General features: G+C 40.8%; 1 protein-coding gene across 1 annotated transcript in view; it reads left to right on the top strand.

Annotated features, from left to right (window-relative positions):
• The first annotated feature begins 1196 nt into the window (after positions 1-1196).
• Positions 1197-20525, top strand: part of lrp8 (LDL receptor related protein 8) — a 77159-nt gene continuing 57830 nt past the window's right edge. The window contains exons 1-2 of the mRNA XM_004914015.4: positions 1197-1418; positions 2287-2409. Of these exons, the coding sequence (XP_004914072.1) occupies positions 1343-1418; positions 2287-2409 (199 nt within the window). The 5' untranslated portion in view covers positions 1197-1342. The remainder of the gene's footprint in view (positions 1419-2286; positions 2410-20525) is intronic.

The following is a 20525-nucleotide window of genomic DNA, read 5'->3' as shown; positions in this document are numbered from 1 at the left end:
CGATATCCCCACCTACGGGTGGGCGATATCGGGGACCATTTAGGTAAAAAAAATAATAATCCGATCGTTTGGCCCTGGGGCCAGACGATCGGATTATGTGGGCGGCAATGGGGCAGTATTTATGCCAATAGTTACTGTTGCTGAGCTTTTTTTCTCTCACCATATTGACGATATTAGCAGGATTTATCCAGTTATCACAGTTTCTTTTGGACTATCTGGGTGACATTTTCTTCTTATCATTAATATTTTAAACTGTTTCCTAATGAAACCTGAATTTCATAGAACAATGCTGTTCAACTTATTACATGTAGTGGGCCAATTACATCTCATATAGCATGCTGGAGAGCTAGAATAAATTAAAAAGATTTGGGACCTCTTAGCAGGCTGGAGGCCATTAAAATCCTTTGGAAGGCCACATCCAGCCCCTGGGCCCAGATAGACAGCCCTGTAATATGTAATGCTTTACTAATAATAATATTTGATATTAATGCACAGTAAGCTTTATCCACAAGCTAAAGTATATGAACAGTATTTTAATATTGTCTAGTCTATATTCCAGTTTGCAAATGGATATTACTGACACAAAGAGCAGCACATGGAAAGCAAACATTTGGGCAAAGTCTGCAATAAGCTTTGTTTAGACCACTGCAGGGAGAAATACCAATTAATTATTTGATTTGTGGCCATGGGTAAACAAACTGAATATGTGCCCAGTGTTAATGCCAGTATGTGGCATTTTCTTAAAATTAAGGTGAATTATGTGAACGCCAATTCCACATTGTGTTTTTTTAGAACAAATCCACGTCAGACCTTCATAGTAATTTATTAACGCTAATCTTTTAGAAAGACATCGTCCTATGGGACAGCTGAGCTAAGATATATGGTAAAGACGCTAATAGGCATTCAGCTATAATAAAGTCACAGCAGTATCTGAAGCACTGGCCCCGCCCACTCTAGTGGCATTCTACTACTAACAGAAATGGATAGCCTTGGCCAATGAATGCCCGTGTTGTTATTCCTTCACTGTAGCGGCGCTCTACCTTCCAGCCCCTCATGACAGTCTGCCTCTCTCCCCGATGAAAGCAAGTAATCGTTCCTACTACTGCTGGTTTGAGATTCGACTCCGCCCGCACTAGGTGCGACTGAAAGGGGCGGGACACGAAGGATGACAGCAGCTCCACCTCTTGGGAGTGTAACTTCCTTATCAATCTTTACGTGTACAAGCCAGGGACTGCACGCAAGTACCGCCCACTCGTAAGCCGCACCCACTGGGAAGAGCCTTCTCGGTTTAGTGCATGGGATGCCGGCTCCATGAGCTCCGGTACCCAGCGGCGGAGGCACCATGAGGATAGGTTGCTGCTGCGGGGCAATGCCCGGCCTCCTCTTATTGCTAGTGTTGGGGACGCGAGGTGGCAGAGGTGAGTGTGGGGCGCAGTAACGTGCTTTTAAGGCCGCGAACGCGTGTATCAATGAAAGGGCTCTGTAACGTAAGGGTACTTCAACCTGCATTTATACGGCGAGATGCTGCCTGTATCACCTGATTTGCGCAGGCAGGCCTACCGTAGTATTTATAGGGCTCGCATTTAGTTGGTCGTCCGTGGTCCGTCGGCGCTTGCGTTGCAGGAATCCAGCCCATTCCAGTCACCCCTTCTGGTATGAATGCAGCTGTCAGAGGGGAACCGGGTGTTTATCGCTATAGGAGAACAATCTTCCTTGTGCCCTGAAATGCAATTTGTTGTGTCACTATGGGGCTTCACATTTCAAATGTATTATGTGCTAGAGGGCTATGTGGTGTTTTTTAGCCACATTCACTTCCAGGCAGAAGTGCAGATTGTAGAGGGGGTTATAATCTTTGTCCTTCGTTTTATATTTTTTTGTACATGTATAAAGTATATTTATATTTGAATAACTCAGCGCGTGATAGGGAATGCTGGGAATTGTAGTTTGACAACAGTCCGTAAATGTCTCATTCATTGGCATCTCTGTCAACTTTCTGCACAATTTGTGCCAAATGATACTGGTTGCCCTTTCTAGTGCTGTATATTATTACTTCTTTGTAGTACTATCCCTTAAAGTGCAGCTCACAAGTGATATGCAGTAACAATAGCTTCTATTAAGTATAAACTGAGGGAATAAGGTTACCTTCTTACTGCCTTTTCTTTGTCCCCTGTACCCAGTTTGACATTACTGGTGGGGTGCCAGTTTGGCTCAGATTTCCCATTTCTACTTAGTTCTTGTTCTTTTTTTATAATACCCAGTTTTTACATTTTTTTTCTCATCTCAAAGGGCCAACAACCTCAGACTGTGAGGAGGGCCAGTTTCAGTGCAGGAACCAGCGATGTATACCCAGCGTGTGGAGATGTGATGAAGATGATGACTGTGCTGATAACAGCGATGAAGATGACTGCCGTGAGTGTTCTGCTTATATGTTGAAGTGTTGAGAGAGTCTACAGTGTTTAGAAGCGCCCTATTATGGAATCTGTATTAACTATATATGTCCAGATTGTAGCTGTCAAACCACAGCCTTTCTATAACAAAAGGGTACTGCAATTTGTAGTTGAAAAGTGGCAGGAAGTGCACCATTCATTAAATATGTTTTTTAAAGGGTGGCACATGGGTCCAAAAGCTTGGCAGTAGCAATAATAATGTGCACCAGTATAAATTCTAGTATTTCAGTTGTAGCTTAAAGTAGGGTGACCAGATTACTTGAAAATTCAGGCTTATGTCTAAAAAAATCCAGCTAGGAGGGCTGAACAGATTGCAGTTTATTTTAAATGCAATCAGTGCTGCCCTGCAACAGGTATTTATTAGACATGTCCCTGAATTTTCAAGTGATCCAGTCACCCTAACTTCAAGGGCACCTATCACTAAAAATAGTTTTCCCCACCAGAGGTGTAGGCTAATAGAGCCCACACTGAAGTACTGAGAAACAATATGTTTTTTCACTAAGGGGCAGATTTATTAAAATGTGAGTTTAGAGGTTAATACATAAAAACTCACCCATGTCCTATTCGTTCCTATGGGATTTTTACAACCATATTTATCAATGGATGAAAGTTAGAACTCACCATTTGATAAATGGTTGTAAAAATCCCATAGGAATGAATAGAACGTGGGTGAGTTTTTATGTATTAAGCTCTAAACTGGCATTTTGATAAATCTGCCCATAAGTGTGCCCCTCACCAGCACTAAGCTGCCTGCACTGTGAGGGAGCGCTTGGTGTGGGAGGCCATGTTGAGGCACATGCATGCGCAGAATGAGTGAGTGGCACAATTTATGTACAGGCATTTGATGTTTTCTTAGGCGGAACATCAACCACTTTTACGTCAGTTCATGTGCATAATAAGCAACCTGGGAGACTCACTCATTATACGCATGCACCTCAGCTCCTTTCCGGTGCAGGCGAGCTGGGTGGGGGGGGCTTATTTAGTGATAAAAACTATTGTTTCCCCCAGCCGGAGTTTCGGGCTCTATTTGCCTGCACTACTGGTGGGGGAAAAAAAATTTCAGTGATAGGTGCCCTTTAACAACAGCTGGAGGGCTGCAATATGGATATCTCTTTAGTAGCCAAATATGCATTTAAAATTCATTTACTGTTTTTTAAAATAGCACCATTTCATTTCACTGTTGGAAGGAAGTGGGGCACCTTCATTTATACTTGCCCATATACCTATTTTTACATTGCTCTGTGAATTGTTTGCTACCCTTCTCCCTGGCGTATTGCAATGCTTGTTTTGTACCTCTCTCCCAGAGGTGGTGGTGTCTTTTTACAATGACAGCGATAATTATACGGTGCAATTTATAGAAGGAAGTCTGCTGTATCTGTAAAATGCTTCTTGTTTTTCTTCAGAAATCTTGTTTAGCACTAGCACGCTACAGATTTCTCTTGGGATAAAGGTGCTATTAGGAGAATGATACTTTTAAGAGACAGTCAGTAATATGTATACGGTTTTGTGTACTGTGAGACAATACATAGTCTTGTTTTGTGTCTCCAGGTAATTACTTTCTTACCATATCAGAAAAAATGTTATGATCTGTGCTATAGCTTTTTCATTGCTAGCCTGGTTCTTATGTTGCTTGCAAATCTCATCTACCTTCACTCCGTCTTTCCATTGTCAGTTCCCCAGTTTTAGCTACACTTTATGAATGAAATGTACAAAGCTTCCATTTGAGGTGGTGGAGCATAAAATGTGATCACATGATACAGAAGTGACCAGTAGCAGCTTAGTTTACTTACACACCCCCAACCTTCTGCTGAAGGGTGGAACCAAAATGAACATTGTCAGTGCTGCAGTCACAGACATAACCATGATATGTACTGTACAAGACTGCTGTTGTGTCTGTCACAATATATACACTGTTAATATCTGCCTGTAATATTGAGTTCAGGCTTTTTTTGTGAATAGGCTACGGATGCCTATGTGGATGTTAATACTAAATTTGTTTATGCAAAATTAATTCATTGGAACTCTTCTGTTTATGGTTACATGGGAATTTCATGACTTGCTTTGTCATGCTGTTGTAAGCATTGTAGCTGCCACTCCCCCTCTTATGACATTATGGTTACTCCCTATATTAAGAGTTGTTCATATTTTAAACAGTGTATGCTGTGGATACAACTTGTTGCTTAATAGGGGTTTTATACACATGAGAATATTTAAACTGCAGTATAAATTTATCCTGTTCTGAGCAATGTGTTATTGCATGTGCAGTTTTCCAACCTTTAGTGTGAGATTCTGTAAGTGAGCAGCATACTATTAGTATGTCAGGGTTTGGTGGTATAAGACTTAGTAATTAACAAATCGTAGCGACGCGTATGCCATGCGCTATGTTTTGGCGAAGTCGCCCGAAGTTTTGTCTCAAGGCCACTTCGGCAAATCGTAGCGATGCATATGCCATCCCACCAGTGATTTACATTCTTGCCGGTGGGATGGCATTGTGGGGAGTCGCCCGCAACAACAAAAAATCTCCCAGTCTGCCACTGCCCTTAGCTATTAGCTTAGCTATTAGCTCTATATAAGGGTGAAGACACACTGAGCTATTTAGTAGCAGCTACTTGCCATGGCTTCTAAACACCAGAAAATACCCTGCTATAGGCAATACTGAGAATTGCCTCTGCTAAAACACATGTAGAGACAATTATCCGTAAGGGCTCTGGTACACGGGGAGATTAGTCGCCCGCGGCAAAACTCCCTGCTCGCGGGCGACTAATCTCCCCGAGTTGCCTTCCCTCTGCCATCCCACCGGCGAACATGTAAGTCGCCGGCGGGATGGCAGACGCGGCGGCGCGATTTCGCGCAAATCGCCGAAAAAGCCTCGCGAGTCTTTTTCGGCGATTTGCCGAAATCGCGCCGCCGCGTCTGCCATCCCGCCGGCGACTTACATGTTCGCCGGTGGGATGGCAGAGGGAAGGCAACTCGGGGAGATTAGTCGCCCGCGAGCAGGGAGTTTTGCCGCGGGCGACTAATCTCCCCGTGTACCAGAGCCCTAAATGATTAACATTGTCTATTTCTGTAGCCACGACAAGTAGCTGCTACTAGTTGCTCTATGTGTCTTCACCCTTAGGGCTGTGGTACACGAAGATTTGTCACGAGCAACTAATCTCCCTGCAGAGCCATCCCACCAGCTATAATGTAAATCGCCGGTGGTATGGCATACGCGTCGCTGCGATGTCCTGCAGTCGCCCCAAGTAGCTGCTACTAATAGCTCTGTGTGTCTAAGGGCAGTGGCACACGGGGAGATTAGTCACCCGCGATAAATCTTCACTATTGCAGGCGACTAATCTCCTCTACATGCCATCCCACCACCAAGAATGTAAATCGCCGGTAAGATGGTATACGCATGGCTTTGGTCACCCAAAGTTGCCTAGCAAAGATCTCTATTAGCCTACAGATCTGCTGGGGGAACAATTGTTTTTTAGTGATAGATGCCCTTTAAGGGGGGCCCTGCAGTTCTGTACTTACTTGGATTGCCGGGCCTCCCTGCTGTCAGTGAGCTGCAGACTTGGGAAGGGAGGGCAGGAGCTGCAGAGCTTGCATGTTTTTCCCTACACAGCCTTCTGTACTGCAGGTTTGTCACAGAATTTTAAGTTCCGGTAGAGCCACACTCGTATTGGATGGCTAAAGTTTGAACATTCCCTCCAGCCCCATCCAATCCCCATGTAGATTAACTGGGTCCAGGGTTTTGAGGTAGTCTGTAAGTGCCTTAGCAAGTGCCAAGGATCTAGTGAAATACAGAAAGTAAATAAAAGCAGTTTGTGTGCATGTTTGGGCTGAAATCTGCTCATTGTGCACAATGACAGGTGCACAGGACAGAGTTTTTTTTTGTTATTGGAGAGATTCTTATCAGATAACAAATGGAAAAGTGAAATATCAAACTGGTGGCACTCTGTGTGGGCGCTCTAAATTGTATGTTTACTATGTTGTAACATTACTATTATTTGGTTAAAAATAATTATCTACCAATTTGCCATGTTTTTTGAGCTTGCATCTACCTTGCAAGGCAGATGAATTGCTGCAGGACTCCAAAACAGGAGAGACCTGTGTTCTTCCATTGAATACATCTCTGACTATGTTTGGCAGTGCTGAATTCATGGGGGGGGGGGCATTACTATTACTGTCTCCTAACGTGCCCAGGGGGCGCCTGGTGCTGAATTCTTTCATCCAGGCACTGGACAGAAGTGCTGTTGTGTCCAGTCTTCTTTTGGGAACATGCATACAATATTTTCACTTTCAAATTAAGTTTGCCACATGCTTTATGTCATTTAGACTCAGTATACAAAGTGGTAGCCACTTGAGGTTGATGGGTTATTTTGTGCAATTCTCCTTGTGGGTGGTAGTCAAAGGGTTAAAACCGGAGTTGTTATTCATTAGTCTGCCCCTGATGGTTAGCAGTATGTTGTGTATACCCGTATGTATACAAAATTGAAAACATATGCACCTTCTTGATTTTGTGTTCTAACTGAAATACATCTGAGGGAACAATTGATTTAATTACATCCCAGAGTGACTATTTAAGGTACATACATACACACAAGCGAGCATTTTAAGTAGAAATCTTAAATGATGAATACGTATGGTTTAGTCGCAGAAAGGAGGTCTAGATTTCTAAGGGGTAAGTATTTGAAGAGAACTAGTCAGCAGGGATGGGTGAGAGATCCACTGAGAGGTAATAACAGCTCTCACATATATCATCCGAAGAACCGGGAACCACCTATTGTGTTAAATAGGAAATACAGAAAATTGGCTCAGCAGGTATAAAAGCATATTACAAACAGCAGAGGAGAATGTGTTGTACGTTGACATGCTTTGTTGTTTGTCTGTCATTGGCTAGATTGAGATGTATGAATGCTGTGCCTACTCCTTTAATGACAGCAGCACACAGAGTATTTTGATTTTCACTAATTGTAGCAGTGTTCAGATTTTTCACTGCTAATAGCTTATTGACATATTTTTTGCTTTTTGCCAATTTTTAATACTTGTATCTTTTTGTACAAATTCAAAATTATCACTGCTTATTGATAGATCCTATGAAGTGTACTCTGTGCAGAAAGGGTGTGCAGCTTTCAGTTCAAAGTACGTTTGGTAACACGTCCTTTAATTTATATTGCTAGTATCGCAATTTGCATATCCAAATTCAATTTTTGTTTTTAACATATTCATTTCTGATGGAACTGTTTATCTCTGAAGATGCTTGCTGCTATGGCTGTAATTTGTGGCTTTGTCTCTGACCAGCTGGTGCAGTGGAAGTATGGAGCAGTCTCCCAGCATCTTAATTACCAATAAGAATAATGATTGACACCTGTGAAACAGCTGTGATTTTTTATTTTTCTATCTGGATTTATCTACTCTGGCTGCTTAGGCTGATGCCACACCAGGCGTAGGGCTGATTTTTTCGGCAAGCGGAAAAACGCTTGCCGAAAATTCAGCCCTACGCCTGCTACTTGTGCCTGCACCCGAATGAATGGAATACGCTCGGGTGCAGGCACATGTAGCCGATATACGCATGAAAACGCGAGAGAATGCAAAGTCTCGCGTTTTCTTGCGTATATCGGCTACATGTGCCTGCACTCGAGCGTATCCCATTCATTCGGGTGCAGGCACAAGTAGCAGGCGTAGGGCTGAATTTTCGCCAAGCGTTTTTCCGCTTGCCGAAAAAATCAGCCCTACGCCTGGTGTGGCATCAGCCTTAGGCTAAGGCTGATGCCACACCAGGGGTATGGCACATATTTTGCTGAAAAACGCTTGCCGAAAATATGCGCCATATGCACAATATGTCCCCTACCTGTACCAGAATGAATTAGATATGCTCGGGTGCAGGCACATGTAGCCGATATTTGCATAAAAACACAAGAGAATGCAAAGTCTTTTTATGTGTATTTCGGCTACATGTGCCTGCACCTGAGCATATCTCATTCATTTGGGTGCAGGCACAGGTAATGTATGGCGATATTTTCGGCAAGGGAATATATGCCATATGATATGTGTGGCATCAGCCTAATGCCAGACGTAGCGTTTGGCGTATATTTTCGGCAAGCCATACGCTCCATGCGCCTCCTACCTGTGCCCGCACCCGAATGAATGAAATTTGCTCGGATGCAGGCACATGTAGCCGATATCTGCCAAAAAACGTGAGATTTCACATCTTTGGCGGATATCGGCTACATGTGCCTGCACCCGAGCGTATTCCATTCATTCAGGTGCAGGCACAGGTAGGAGCGTAAGGCGGTATTTTTGGCAAACGATTTTCAGGTTGCCGAAAATATACGCCATACGCTGTGTGTGGCATCAGCTTTAGGGTTTGTACACAAACATGTTTTTTTTTATGAGTTTACAAATGTATGCTGAGCGCAAAAAAATACATCATATGCGTTTATATGCATATTTTTTTTAAAAATGCAGCTAAATGCATTTTTGTCAGTTCCAAATGCATCCCTCTATTCTACTGAATTATTCAGGAACGTCAAGTGCATGAAAATGCAGCATGTTGCATATAAAAAAACCACGATGAAACATGTATGCAGTGAAACGCAACTCTGAACGCTCATGAGTATTCAATTGGCCAGAATATAGTGGAATCAATTTGCGAATGCGTTTAGGTGAAACTGTGTTTCAAACACATGTGAGTACTACAGGGCCGGGCCAAACATGATGCGCACCTGAGGCACATCCCCTGCCCTGGATCACCCCCCTGCAGTGAGGTGAGGAGTGGAAAGAAGGGGGGCTGAAGAGTGGCAGGGGGGATGCGATGCACGATTGTTACAAGTGGGGAGCGCATCGCATTGCTGGCCGGAGCTAGGGGTAGGCAGAGAGCTGAGGAGGAGGAGAGCTGGCGCCCCTTACTCTGTTGCGCCCTAGGCAGGTGCCTACTCTGCCTACCCCTAGTTCCGGCCCTCGAGTACTAACCCTAAAGCTGTTTTATCTGTTACCTGAGAAGTACCTTTAATTGCACCCACAAATACCACATAGACCTTCTGTGTAGAATTGATTGGCCTATTCTTAGCAACTTTTCAGTTGGTCTTTTTTTTTTTATTTGTTATAGGTATTAAATTATTAGCCTTCCTTTTCTGACTCTGACCCCAACAGCCAAAAAATCTATTGCTCTGTGAGGCCACATTGTTAATGTTACTTTTTCTTATTTATCTTTCTATTTAGGCTCTCCTTTAGTACTGATACTGGATTGCACTGTATGCCTTAAAAATTTTTTTAGGGCTAGTCAGACAGACCAATAGCCCTAATATAGCAGAGATTTTGAATACCAGTTTATAGCTTTAAGGTGGCCATACATGGGCTGATTTTAGCTGCTTATCTGCCCGTGTATTGGCATGAACAACGAGCCTCCCCAAATGGGCCAGATCTAGATTGGGCAGGTTTGGAAGAAGATTGCCCTTTTGATCCAGCCTATATCCATTTGTAAAATCCACATAAGGCTCTTGCACACAGGCGTTTCTTTTTGCATCCCCTCTATGTCGGAACGCATGAAGAATCAACTGCAGGGGAACGCAAGAGGTAGCGGCTATGCGTAAGAGCACATGTGATACAATGTAAAAAGGTGTAACGTTTGGTACAAATCTACTCAGCAGCCAATCAGATGATAAAATTTACAGGTCAGCTGTATAACAGCTATTGCTATGGGTTAGTGTACCTGGGCAAAATGTGTGTGGCCTAACCACGTTCCCATACATCCCTGGGATCTAGAGGACCACCTGCAAAAAAAAAAAAAAACAAGCCAATAGCAGACACAAGACAAAGAAAGACAACTTTAAAACAATTTACAGTTTGATGATAGCATGTCACAGATGCTTAGAGTTACATAATAATTCTGTCACTTGGTTATCCTCCAGCTAATTTGATTATCCCTCCCTAAATACTACAGTGCTCCTTCATTGTCTTTTGCCAGACATTGCATTACTGCTTTATTATTCTGCAGCAGACTATGCTCTTTGATTTTCTTTTAGCAGGCTTTGCACTTCCTCTTGATTATGCTGCATCAGAAACTACACATCTGCTTTATTATCCTGCACCAGACACTGCACCGCTGCCTCATTATGCTTCGCCAGCAATTGCATGGCTGCCTTATTGTCTTGTGCTGGGCATTGCACTGCTGCTTGATTGCCCTGTACCATTCCCTGCAACAGAGCTTAATACTTTTTTTTCCCAAAACACTGTTCTTCATGCCCATTGTTGTGCTGATTATATCTTATCTCACTTCCAATTAATTTAGTAATGCCTCTTGTTAACCCATTTCCAGCAAACTATCTCTACTCTACACTCCAGTATAGAATCAATGGTCTGTTATTTCTAAATTTGCATTTTGTGTAATACTGTAGTGTGAATACTTAAACCAGCACAAAATCATGGCAGCTCTCCACAGAATACCATCTGTGTGTCCCCATCCCCAATATTAAACTGCTGTTCCGGGTTATCTTCCCCCACCATAGCTGTGCTGCCTTATTACCATTCCTAGCACAGCATCACTTTGATTTATTTTCTTCAGCTTTTCTCTTTCACTTTGTTTCATTTAGAGCTTTCCCTTTGTGAATGTATGTTACTTGGTTGTTGTATAGTGTAAGTATTGTAATAGTATCGTAGTGTAAGTATTGCTGGGCATATCTACCAGTGAGCTGTTATAGCTTTCATTACTGAATATTTGGCAGAGCAAAAAGATCTTTGTGTTTTTTTTCTACCCTAGGAGAATATATACATTTTTGCCGAAGAGTGTTTGTTGTCCTTCTTGTGTATACTGTCTTGCCCTAAGGTATTTGATCTGGAGACTGCTTATGGGCTTGGATGAGGGTTTCATGCTCTCATATAACTTGTATTTGAGATGCCAGGCAGGGCAAGGGGAGGACAAAGCATGGAAAGGTTTAAGCAGCTTCTGAACGCGATCGGACTGCAGAGTATAAGCTAAAAACAGTAGGCATTGTGCTCAAGGGGCATCTTGTCAAATACCCTCCCTAGGAGAAATGGGGAAAGAAAGCAGGGGCTGGGGGATATTGCAATGGGGACATTATTGTAGGGTTTGATAAAGGAAAGAGAGAACAGGGATATGTTAAGAGGTAGGAGCTATCACTTTGCAGGAAAAGATGATATACAATGATAGTCTGTTTAAAAGAAGGTCTTTCTTCTCTCGAATAGACAGCATTTAAGTTTTCAGATTATCGTGTGCATTGGACATTTCCTTTGTGTATTTGCATTTATGTATATGAGTGAGAGCTGCCATATTCCTTGCTTTGGTATTCTGACAGTGATGGAAGAGAATGAGGTGTGGGAGGAGATGAGGAGACTGAGATGAACAGCCAAGGAATTCAAAGAAAAGAAGGAATTGTGAGCATGAAAGGAACCCTACAAAAGATAGAAGTAAATAGGGAAATTTGAAAAGAAAGAACACATTCACAGGGATGAGCTATTTAGTGAGATGATTAACGGAGAGTTAGTGACTGCTGATTAGTAACCACGTTTCTTTTTCCGATAATGGACAAAAATTAGTGTGACGAGCGTATCTCATTGCTTATCACACGAAAACCCTATTGAAGTCTATAAAAAAACTGTATTTGGTATATAGTGTTTTCTCACTGAATTGAAAATGGCTCAGTATGTTCTAATTTGTCACAGGCCATTACAGTGTTTTATTTTTAAAATAATTTGCAACTGATGATAAGGCAAATGGCACATAAGATGGTTTGATCACACTTATTTGTACGGATCACAACTAACGTGACAGGCAATGGTTGCTCACCATTGACACAAAGAAAAGCAGGGAGAGAGTGATGCTCCAGACTCACAATTATCTTTTGAAAACATGCTGTAGTAATGAGATTTTTGGCAGTAATCCCTGGTCTTCATCTATTTACATTGCTTCCAATTGCCTTGAATGGGAAATTGATCAACTCTTTGTATACTGTTATATTGTCAATAGGTATTTTTGCTTAGGACCGGGAATTTTCGACATAAGGGCCCTTAAATTTGCTAAAAATCATTTAAACATTATGTTAACACAGTAAACCCAAAACCCATATTGTACCAATATGAATTTATGCAGCTTAGTTAGGAGCATGTGCACTGCACCTATTGATATAGACATCTGTGGGAATAGCATCACACTTAACTTTTTTTTTTTATAACTTCTGACAACTTTATTTGTGCTTACAAATGATTAGCAGTCATAAAGCATTTTATTCAGTTAATGTCAAACCAATGGGTGCACATGTAGAAAATGATACCACATTCCACCCACCAGATCATTTTTGGCAATATTTTGTAATAATTTCATGGTGCAGATGTATAAAAAGATGGTGTAAAACATTCCAATATTTTGGATCTAGAACATTTCTTGCTTTAGTATAAAACTTTGGAAAATAACTGTTTTCTGCAAATGTGATAATGGGCAAAAACATATTTTTATGGCAGGAAATACTGATAAGTATTACAGTTGCAATTTTACATGGTGGCTTTTTTGTGCTTTCACCACATGAGAATACAGGGGTTAACTGACCCCATTTTTCTCTGTGGGGACTGTACTGGTGATATAGCACTGAAAAGCTGAACCCAGATGAAATGCTTCTTGTTTGGTTTCATCTGTCTTTGGTGTTTTAATGTGCTTACAATTTTTCTCTTCTCTTTCACATTTTTTTTATTTGTCCTATTATTCTTGTTTGTCTTCCTTCTATTCAGCTAATCTTCTTTCCCAAGTTATGTAAGCTGTTGGTATATTTGCCCTGTTACCTTTTATTTTCTGCTCCCTTTTTGTCCCCCTTAACAGTTTTGTTCAGTGTTATGTTGTTTTGCTTTCTTTTGTTCTCCCTTTTGGCTGCTTTCTATTTTGATCCTTTCCTCTTCCATCCTATTTCTTTCTTTGGTTCACATCATTCACAAACGTCTTCTATTCTTCCATCAGAGACATTGTCACAAATAAGCTACCATAGTTATTTTTTTGGCATGTTTGTGTGACAGTGTGGATGGAGAGGCATGTCCTGTGTTGTGGCATTAGTGGGAAAGAAGTGTAATGAGTGTCCATGGCCAGAACAGACTATAGGACTGAACTTTTACATTTGCAGTAATTTTTCCATTTTTAACTTATCAGTTCTGGGCACATTTCCTACATGAAATTAAATATGTTGTTGCACAGCTGTTCTCATTAGTAAACAGACACATACAGAATAATTTATACAGGTTTGGGATCCCTTATCTGGAAACCCGTTATCCAGAAAGTTCCGAATTACAGATAGGCCATCTCCCATTAAAACCAAATAATTCACATTTTTAAAAATGATTTCCTTTTTCCCTGTAATTAGAAAACAGTACCTTGTACTTGATCCTAACTAAGATATAATTCATCCTTACTGAAGCAAAACAAGCCTATTGGGTTTATTCAGTATTTAAATGATTTTTGCAAGTTATGGAGATCCAAATTACAGAAAGATCCCTTATCCAGAAAACCCCAGGTCCCAAGCATTCCGGATAACAGGTCCCATACCTGTAAAAATGTAGTTTAGTGAGACTTAATAGAAAAATATAGTAGACATATACCCTACTAATAATTACAGGTATACTGTCTACTATCCGGGATTTTTTACATAAGGGCTCCTTGTGTAATTTGGATACCTTCAAATTTGCTAAAAAATAATTTAAACATTTTATTAACCCAGTAACCCCAAAACCCATATTGCACCAATATGGTTTTATGCAGCTTAGTTAGGATACTACAGGTGCTATAGGTACAGGTGCACTACTAAGGTGCTAGCAATATAATTGTAAAATTTCAAGTAATACAAAATATTGGCACAATCTTCATATCGTAACCTCTTGCTAGCAGGGCCCACCAATATCAAATTTTTATTCTGTAACCCTTGTTTGTTAAAATGCCTGTAAATCAATTACAGGCATGGAATCTGTTATTTGAAAACCTGTTATCCAGACATTTTCAAATTATGGGAAGGCCATCTCCCATTATAAGCAAAAAAAAAAAGTGATTTTTTTTTTCTCTGTTATAATAAAACAGTACCTTGTACTTAAACCTAGCTGAGATATAATAAACACTAGAGGCAAATCAATTCTGTTGCGTTTAATTAATGTCTCAATTATGTTTTAGTAGGCTTAAGGTATGGAGATCCAAATTATGGAAAGATCCTTTTATCCGGAAAACCCCAGGTCCTGAGCATTGTGAATAACAGATGTCATACCTGTACTGTAAATCGCTGGATAACTTGCTGGTGCTATATACATGAATATAGATAATTATAATGTTTTTTACCAAGTGTGGACTTAAAACCCTTTTAAGTGCATGTGATTTTAATGGCATAAAATCTAGCATTTCTGTGTTGTTGTTCAAGGCAGCTATTAGATTTAGCACTGAGAGCTCTGAGCGTTGCACCTTATGTAAACACCTAGCATTGTGCCAGTAAATAGTAAATGAGCCCTTCTGTCTTTTGTTGTTAAGGCTTCTCATTACTATTAAATAATTTATATGATATCAGATTTTCAGTGATGTAAAAGGATCACAGAACAACGGTTTCTGTATCCAGTTTGGATGCACACACACACATGTTTAGAAGGGTAGATCATAAAGTAAGCAGCTGCCACAGTCACCCAGTGATGGTCAACGGCTTATTTTGCATTCTAAATAAAAAGATTTTTTGATTGTGTAGAAATATTATGTAACCCCTTTTTGGCTATAATTAGGCAAACCATGACTATATATAGAGCATGGGGTACATTGGGACTCTCTTTCTTAGGAATGGGCCTTCGCTATGTGGAAGGAAATAACTGGATGATGTTGTTGTAATATAACTCCCACTGCCACTGTGTAGTGTGTTAACTCAGATTAAGTAAGATGGATGCCAGGAGCTCTTGCAATCAAACTGTTAACTCTTTATTGTCCAAGACAGATGTTATAAGTACAGGGATGAATCAATACTCACAGAGACATGCAGATATAGCAGAACCCACTGAGGATAACAACGGAGGATGCCACCGGTTTGTCCCACCTCTTTTGGAGTATGGGCAGGGTAAAGCACCTGTCAGCTGAGCACCCCTTTGGAAGTTGTCTGGTTGTTGTTTCAATCCCCAGGTTGATAACCTTTAACTCTTGTGGGTCCTACGGCTGGGCAAAGATCAGGGTTTATACTAACCTTTATCCTGTCACTAATCCATGGCCCTGAGCTAAGGCAACATTGCCTAGTGGAAGAAATACAGCTGTCTTCTAGTTGGGGCCTTAGCTGCCCTTGCTATCTTGATCTTAATACACTAACTCTTCCTAGAGCAGTGGTCCCCAACCAGTGGCTCGTGAGCAACATGTTGCTCACCAACACCTTGGATGGTGCTCTCAGTGGCCTCAAAGTAGGTGCATATTTTTTCATTCTTGACTTGTAGGCATGTTTTGGTTGTATAAAAACCAGATATACTGCCAAACAGAACATCCTGTGGGCTTCCAGTTCATATAGGGACTGCCAAATAGGCAGTAACAGTCCTTATTTGGCACTCCAGGAACTTGTTTCATGCTTGTGATGCTCTGCAACTCGTTTTACATTTGAATGTGGCTCACGGGTAAAAAAGGTTGGAGACCCCTGTCCTAGAGGGTGCTATAACAAGAACTGCTATTCTGTCTAAGCCTCGTTCACGGGGCCCTGTCCCCGACTTCTCCAGACAAGATAGTAATATCTGGTGTGATATTTGCTGTACTGGGGCCTGTTGCTGCACCCAGGCTCAGTGGAGCTGTTCTCAGGTAGCAGACAGGCAGCCAAAGAGGAAGCCACACCTCCTTGCTAGACACTTGTTATATGAGGCTGCAAGGGGTGTGGACAACCATATGGGCCAATAAAGGATGAGGTAAAACTATAAAGTGTTACAGAGGCTTCTGCCCAGTAACAAGGAATATGTGAAGAGGTAGGGATATAACACAATAGGGCAGTTTAACCCTATGGGTCCCTACAATTATTTTTTGTTCCACACAATGTAATTACAGTAGTTAAACCAAGCTAGCTGACTAGATCTGAGCATGTTCAGTTACCACATAATTATTCTCATTATCTAGCCTGGAAGGTTACAGGCTTAGTGCACATTGCTGTCGTGACTTTCTTGAGTGACATTGTAGCTTCTAAATGCCTGCAGTGACCTCCAATCAAAAGGCATATTGTTGCCCAAACAGGCAGTTGCTTCAACAAATCTGCATGTTTGCATGAAGCCACAAAATACTAGATTGTAATCTTCTTATAATATGTTAAAATATTACTTTCCCTAAATACCTAAATAACATTACCTAAATAATAATTATCAAATAATTACCCACATATGCATAGGATATGGCACCACATTCAAAATTTGTGTCATATCCAAGTGAAACAAGATGTGTGACAAATTATTTTTTGTGATAGTGTGGGACATTTGCCAGGTACAATATGTTGCGCAAGTTATTGTAGGGACCCATAGGGTTCAGCTCCCCTATGGCTAAACCCTACCGCTTCCTGATTGTACTGTTACTGGGCAAAGACCCATGTATCTAGTTTACAGTTATTGCACTATACCTTATTGGTTTATTTGGTTGACCACACCCCTTGCCCACTCATATAGTGTCTAGCAAGGAGGTGTGGCTTCCTCTTTGGCTGCCTCTGAGTCTCAAGGAACAGCTCCACTGAGCCTGGGATCAGAAATAGGCCCCAGTAAAGCCAAGCCATTTCCCCAGAGTTAACATCCACTCTGGTGAAGTCAGGGACAGGGCCCCGTGAATGAGGACTAACTAGAATAGCAGAATACTGTAATAGCACTCTCTAGGAGATTGAGGTAGTTAGATCTACATAGTAAGAGCAGTTCAGGCTCCATCCAGAAGTTCAGCTGGAAGTACCCTTCCATACAGGCAATGTTACCTCAGTTTAGGGCCATGGTTTTAGACACAGGATACAGGTAAGTGTAAATCCCTGGTCCATAGTTGACTGTAGGACCCATACAAGCTAGAGGTTATCAACCTGAGGATTGGAGTAACTATCCAGACTGTTCTTCCTAGTGGTGTCGTGCTGACAGGTGCTTTACCCTGTCCAGTCTCCTGAAGAGGTGGGATAAACCAGTGTCATCCTCTCTTACTATCACCAAGGTGTCGGCTATATCTGGGCATTTGTGAGTATTTACTTATCCCTGCATATTACATCTTGTCTTGGACAATAAAGTGTTAAAGTTTGATTGCAAGAGCTCCTGGCAGCCATCTTTTGATCTAAGCAATTACACTACACAGCGGCAGTGGGAGGTGTAGTTCAAAAACACCATTCAGCAGTTCCTTCCACATAGTGAAGGCCCATTCCAGAGAGAGAGAGAGAGAGTCGCAATGTACCCCATGCTCTACCAATAGCTGGTGTTTAATTGGTTTACAGCCAAATAGGGGTTACATTATTAATGTAATTAAAAAAGGATTAATAGTAAAGGAGCTGAACACCCCAGTATAATCCTGCCTCTGTTCTATTATTTCTTGGTGATCGGCTACTCACACCTCAGTATGAATGCTTTAGTGAATTAAATTTATTGGCAGTGTAAAGACCCTGTTGCGAAGCTTGTATGAAGGAGTGAAAAAGAGGATTTCCGAAACATGTTCTCATAGAATGGCAAGGAATGTTATTATCGTGTAATGAATAATGTAGTAAGGGGTGTGTCACAAGTGGTGTTTTTACACCACCAATGTAGATTTTTATTCAGGTCAAAGACCAGGCAACTTTTAGGGCCTTCTCTTGCTCTTGAGAGATTTAACACATTGTCACACTGGACCTTTTGGTTGCCACCCTAGACTGAGAAAAATTGACTGTGCAAGTAGGCCAGTGTCGCTTCTCACTGACTAATCTAAGCACTATACATAACATTGGCTGCTCCCAAGAAATTATATATGAAAAAGAGTTTGTATATATATATAAGATATTGAAAAGAAAACAAAACCCCCACTTTGAGTTTGTAATTGATCATATCTGCCTCCATCTGAACTTCACTGTTGCGTACCCTGAATAGCCCCTTAGCTGCCACACTGGCACTGTAACTGCACTGTAACAGCAACACCATCTTCGTACACAAAGTAAGTTTAATAAGTCCTCAGGGTCCCTCAGGGTCCCTTATCCGGTTCATGTGAAGCAGCAAAAAAGTTTAAAAGATGGACCAGCGCTTTGAATAGCTCTGCAGTAAAACAGTGCAAAAATAATATTAAAAATTAATATTTTTATTTCTTATAATACACCCCTTGGACAGTGATTCTTATGTAAAGCCTTCACATTAGTTCAGAATTTTGGTTGCTATGTTACTAGGTTTACATCTTACACAGCGGTGCATATACAAGTAGTGCTTTATAAATACAAAAATATATTAACATATTTTTCACAAGTTTAGTTACTCAATCAAAATTTTTCTAATGAAAATGAAAATCTTCAGATTTTTACACATAAATAATATTCTGTCATTTTAGCTTCTACAAAAAACCCATGCAATCCTCTTATTCTGCCTGATTAGACCCTGACTTTTACCATCCATCTGATGTTTGGCATTTTCTACTTTTACTTTGAGATTTAAGGTTTTTAGAAACAAAGGGTTTCCCATTTTGCAGTCAAATTCCTGCCTTTTTGCCCTGGATCTCCAAGGGTTTCTTTTGAATATTAAACAAACAGCTCTTAATGTCCTGTCTAGACTCTTACAAGAGTGTCATGAGAGGGGCTTGTTTTGGGGTTTGTCAGAACCAGGACTCGGGCGGAAGCAGGACATCCGTCTTGAGGGAACAAAAGTCCAGCTTTATCTGCTACAGATTGCTGGGCAGGATCAACTCATTATAACTATAAGAAGCACAGAAACACTTGAGAACAGTGTGAGAAAGGGAGAGAGGAGATTATATACATTGAATTCTAGACAAATTTCAAGTGTTAAATTGTTTTGATTGATAAGTGATTATGTTTAGAAAGTAAGGCACCTGTTTTAAATGAATGTATAGCTTGCATACTTGGGGTATAGTTATCAAATGGCTAACCACAGTTCTCCAGACAGAAATGTCATAGCTTTTTATTCAGCTGAATAGGATTTGTAGAGAGATAGGTGAAAATGGAACAAATGTCACCCTAATGAATATGCCCCTAAAATCCTATACAACTGAAAAGGGGCTGTGTGGTTCCCTCTGCTCAACTGTGGTGAACTTCTACCCTTTGACAGATATGCCTTTCAGTGTTGTACACACTTGCTGGAGATAAATAGAATGATAAACGAATAATTGTATTGCTAAGGGCAGATTTCTTAACATTTTTATTGCTGAATCTTGTTTGTGAGAACTTTCATAGAAGGTTTTTTGTCTTTTTCCTTCTTGGGTATCTAAGATTTGGTGCTGGATTTTACTAAAGTTTGAAAATACCTTATTTCATAAAGTGAACTTGTATATGTTGGTATCCTGATTTGTTTGAATGGATCATAGTGGGTGTAAAAAACAGAAACCGATAAATATCTAAAAATTCAATTTTTTAAGAGAAAAAGCATTTTTTCCAATTGAGATTTAGTTGAAATTTTGGAATATTTCTCAACCTTAGATAAATTTGCTCCTAAGTATTAAAATACTGAAATCTGGGTGGATTCAGGCATATTTGTCTGCTAAAGTTTGAATAAAACAGCTATTATGATTAAAGTTCTTCCTGTGTACAAGTGTATGCTTAGGGGCTGATTTACTTACCCACGAACGGGTCGAATGGAGTCCGATTGCGTTTTTTTCGTAATGATCGGAAAAAGTTGCGCATTTTTCGTAGCGTTAAGTTTTAACGCTACGAAAAATGCGCAACTTTTCGCGTAAGTTTTAACGCTACGCAAAATGCGCAACTTTTTATGCAACTTTCGTAATGGATACGAAAAACTCGCGTTTTTACGCAAAAATCGTATTGGTAACGAAAAATTCGTACAGAATCCGAAAAAATCGCAAAACATACAAAAAAGTCACAAAATGTTCGTTTTCAAGTCGGAACTTTTCCAATTCGGGTCGGATTCGTGGGTTAGTAAATCAGCCCCTATATATCAGTTCTATGTAGTAAATGTGAA

The sequence above is a fragment of the Xenopus tropicalis genome, chromosome 4 (genome assembly GCF_000004195.4).
Source record: "Xenopus tropicalis strain Nigerian chromosome 4, UCB_Xtro_10.0, whole genome shotgun sequence".
Classification (NCBI taxonomy): domain Eukaryota; kingdom Metazoa; phylum Chordata; class Amphibia; order Anura; family Pipidae; genus Xenopus; species Xenopus tropicalis.
The sequence above is the reverse complement of the archived record's forward strand: the minus strand, read 5'-3'. Positions and strand labels throughout refer to the sequence as shown.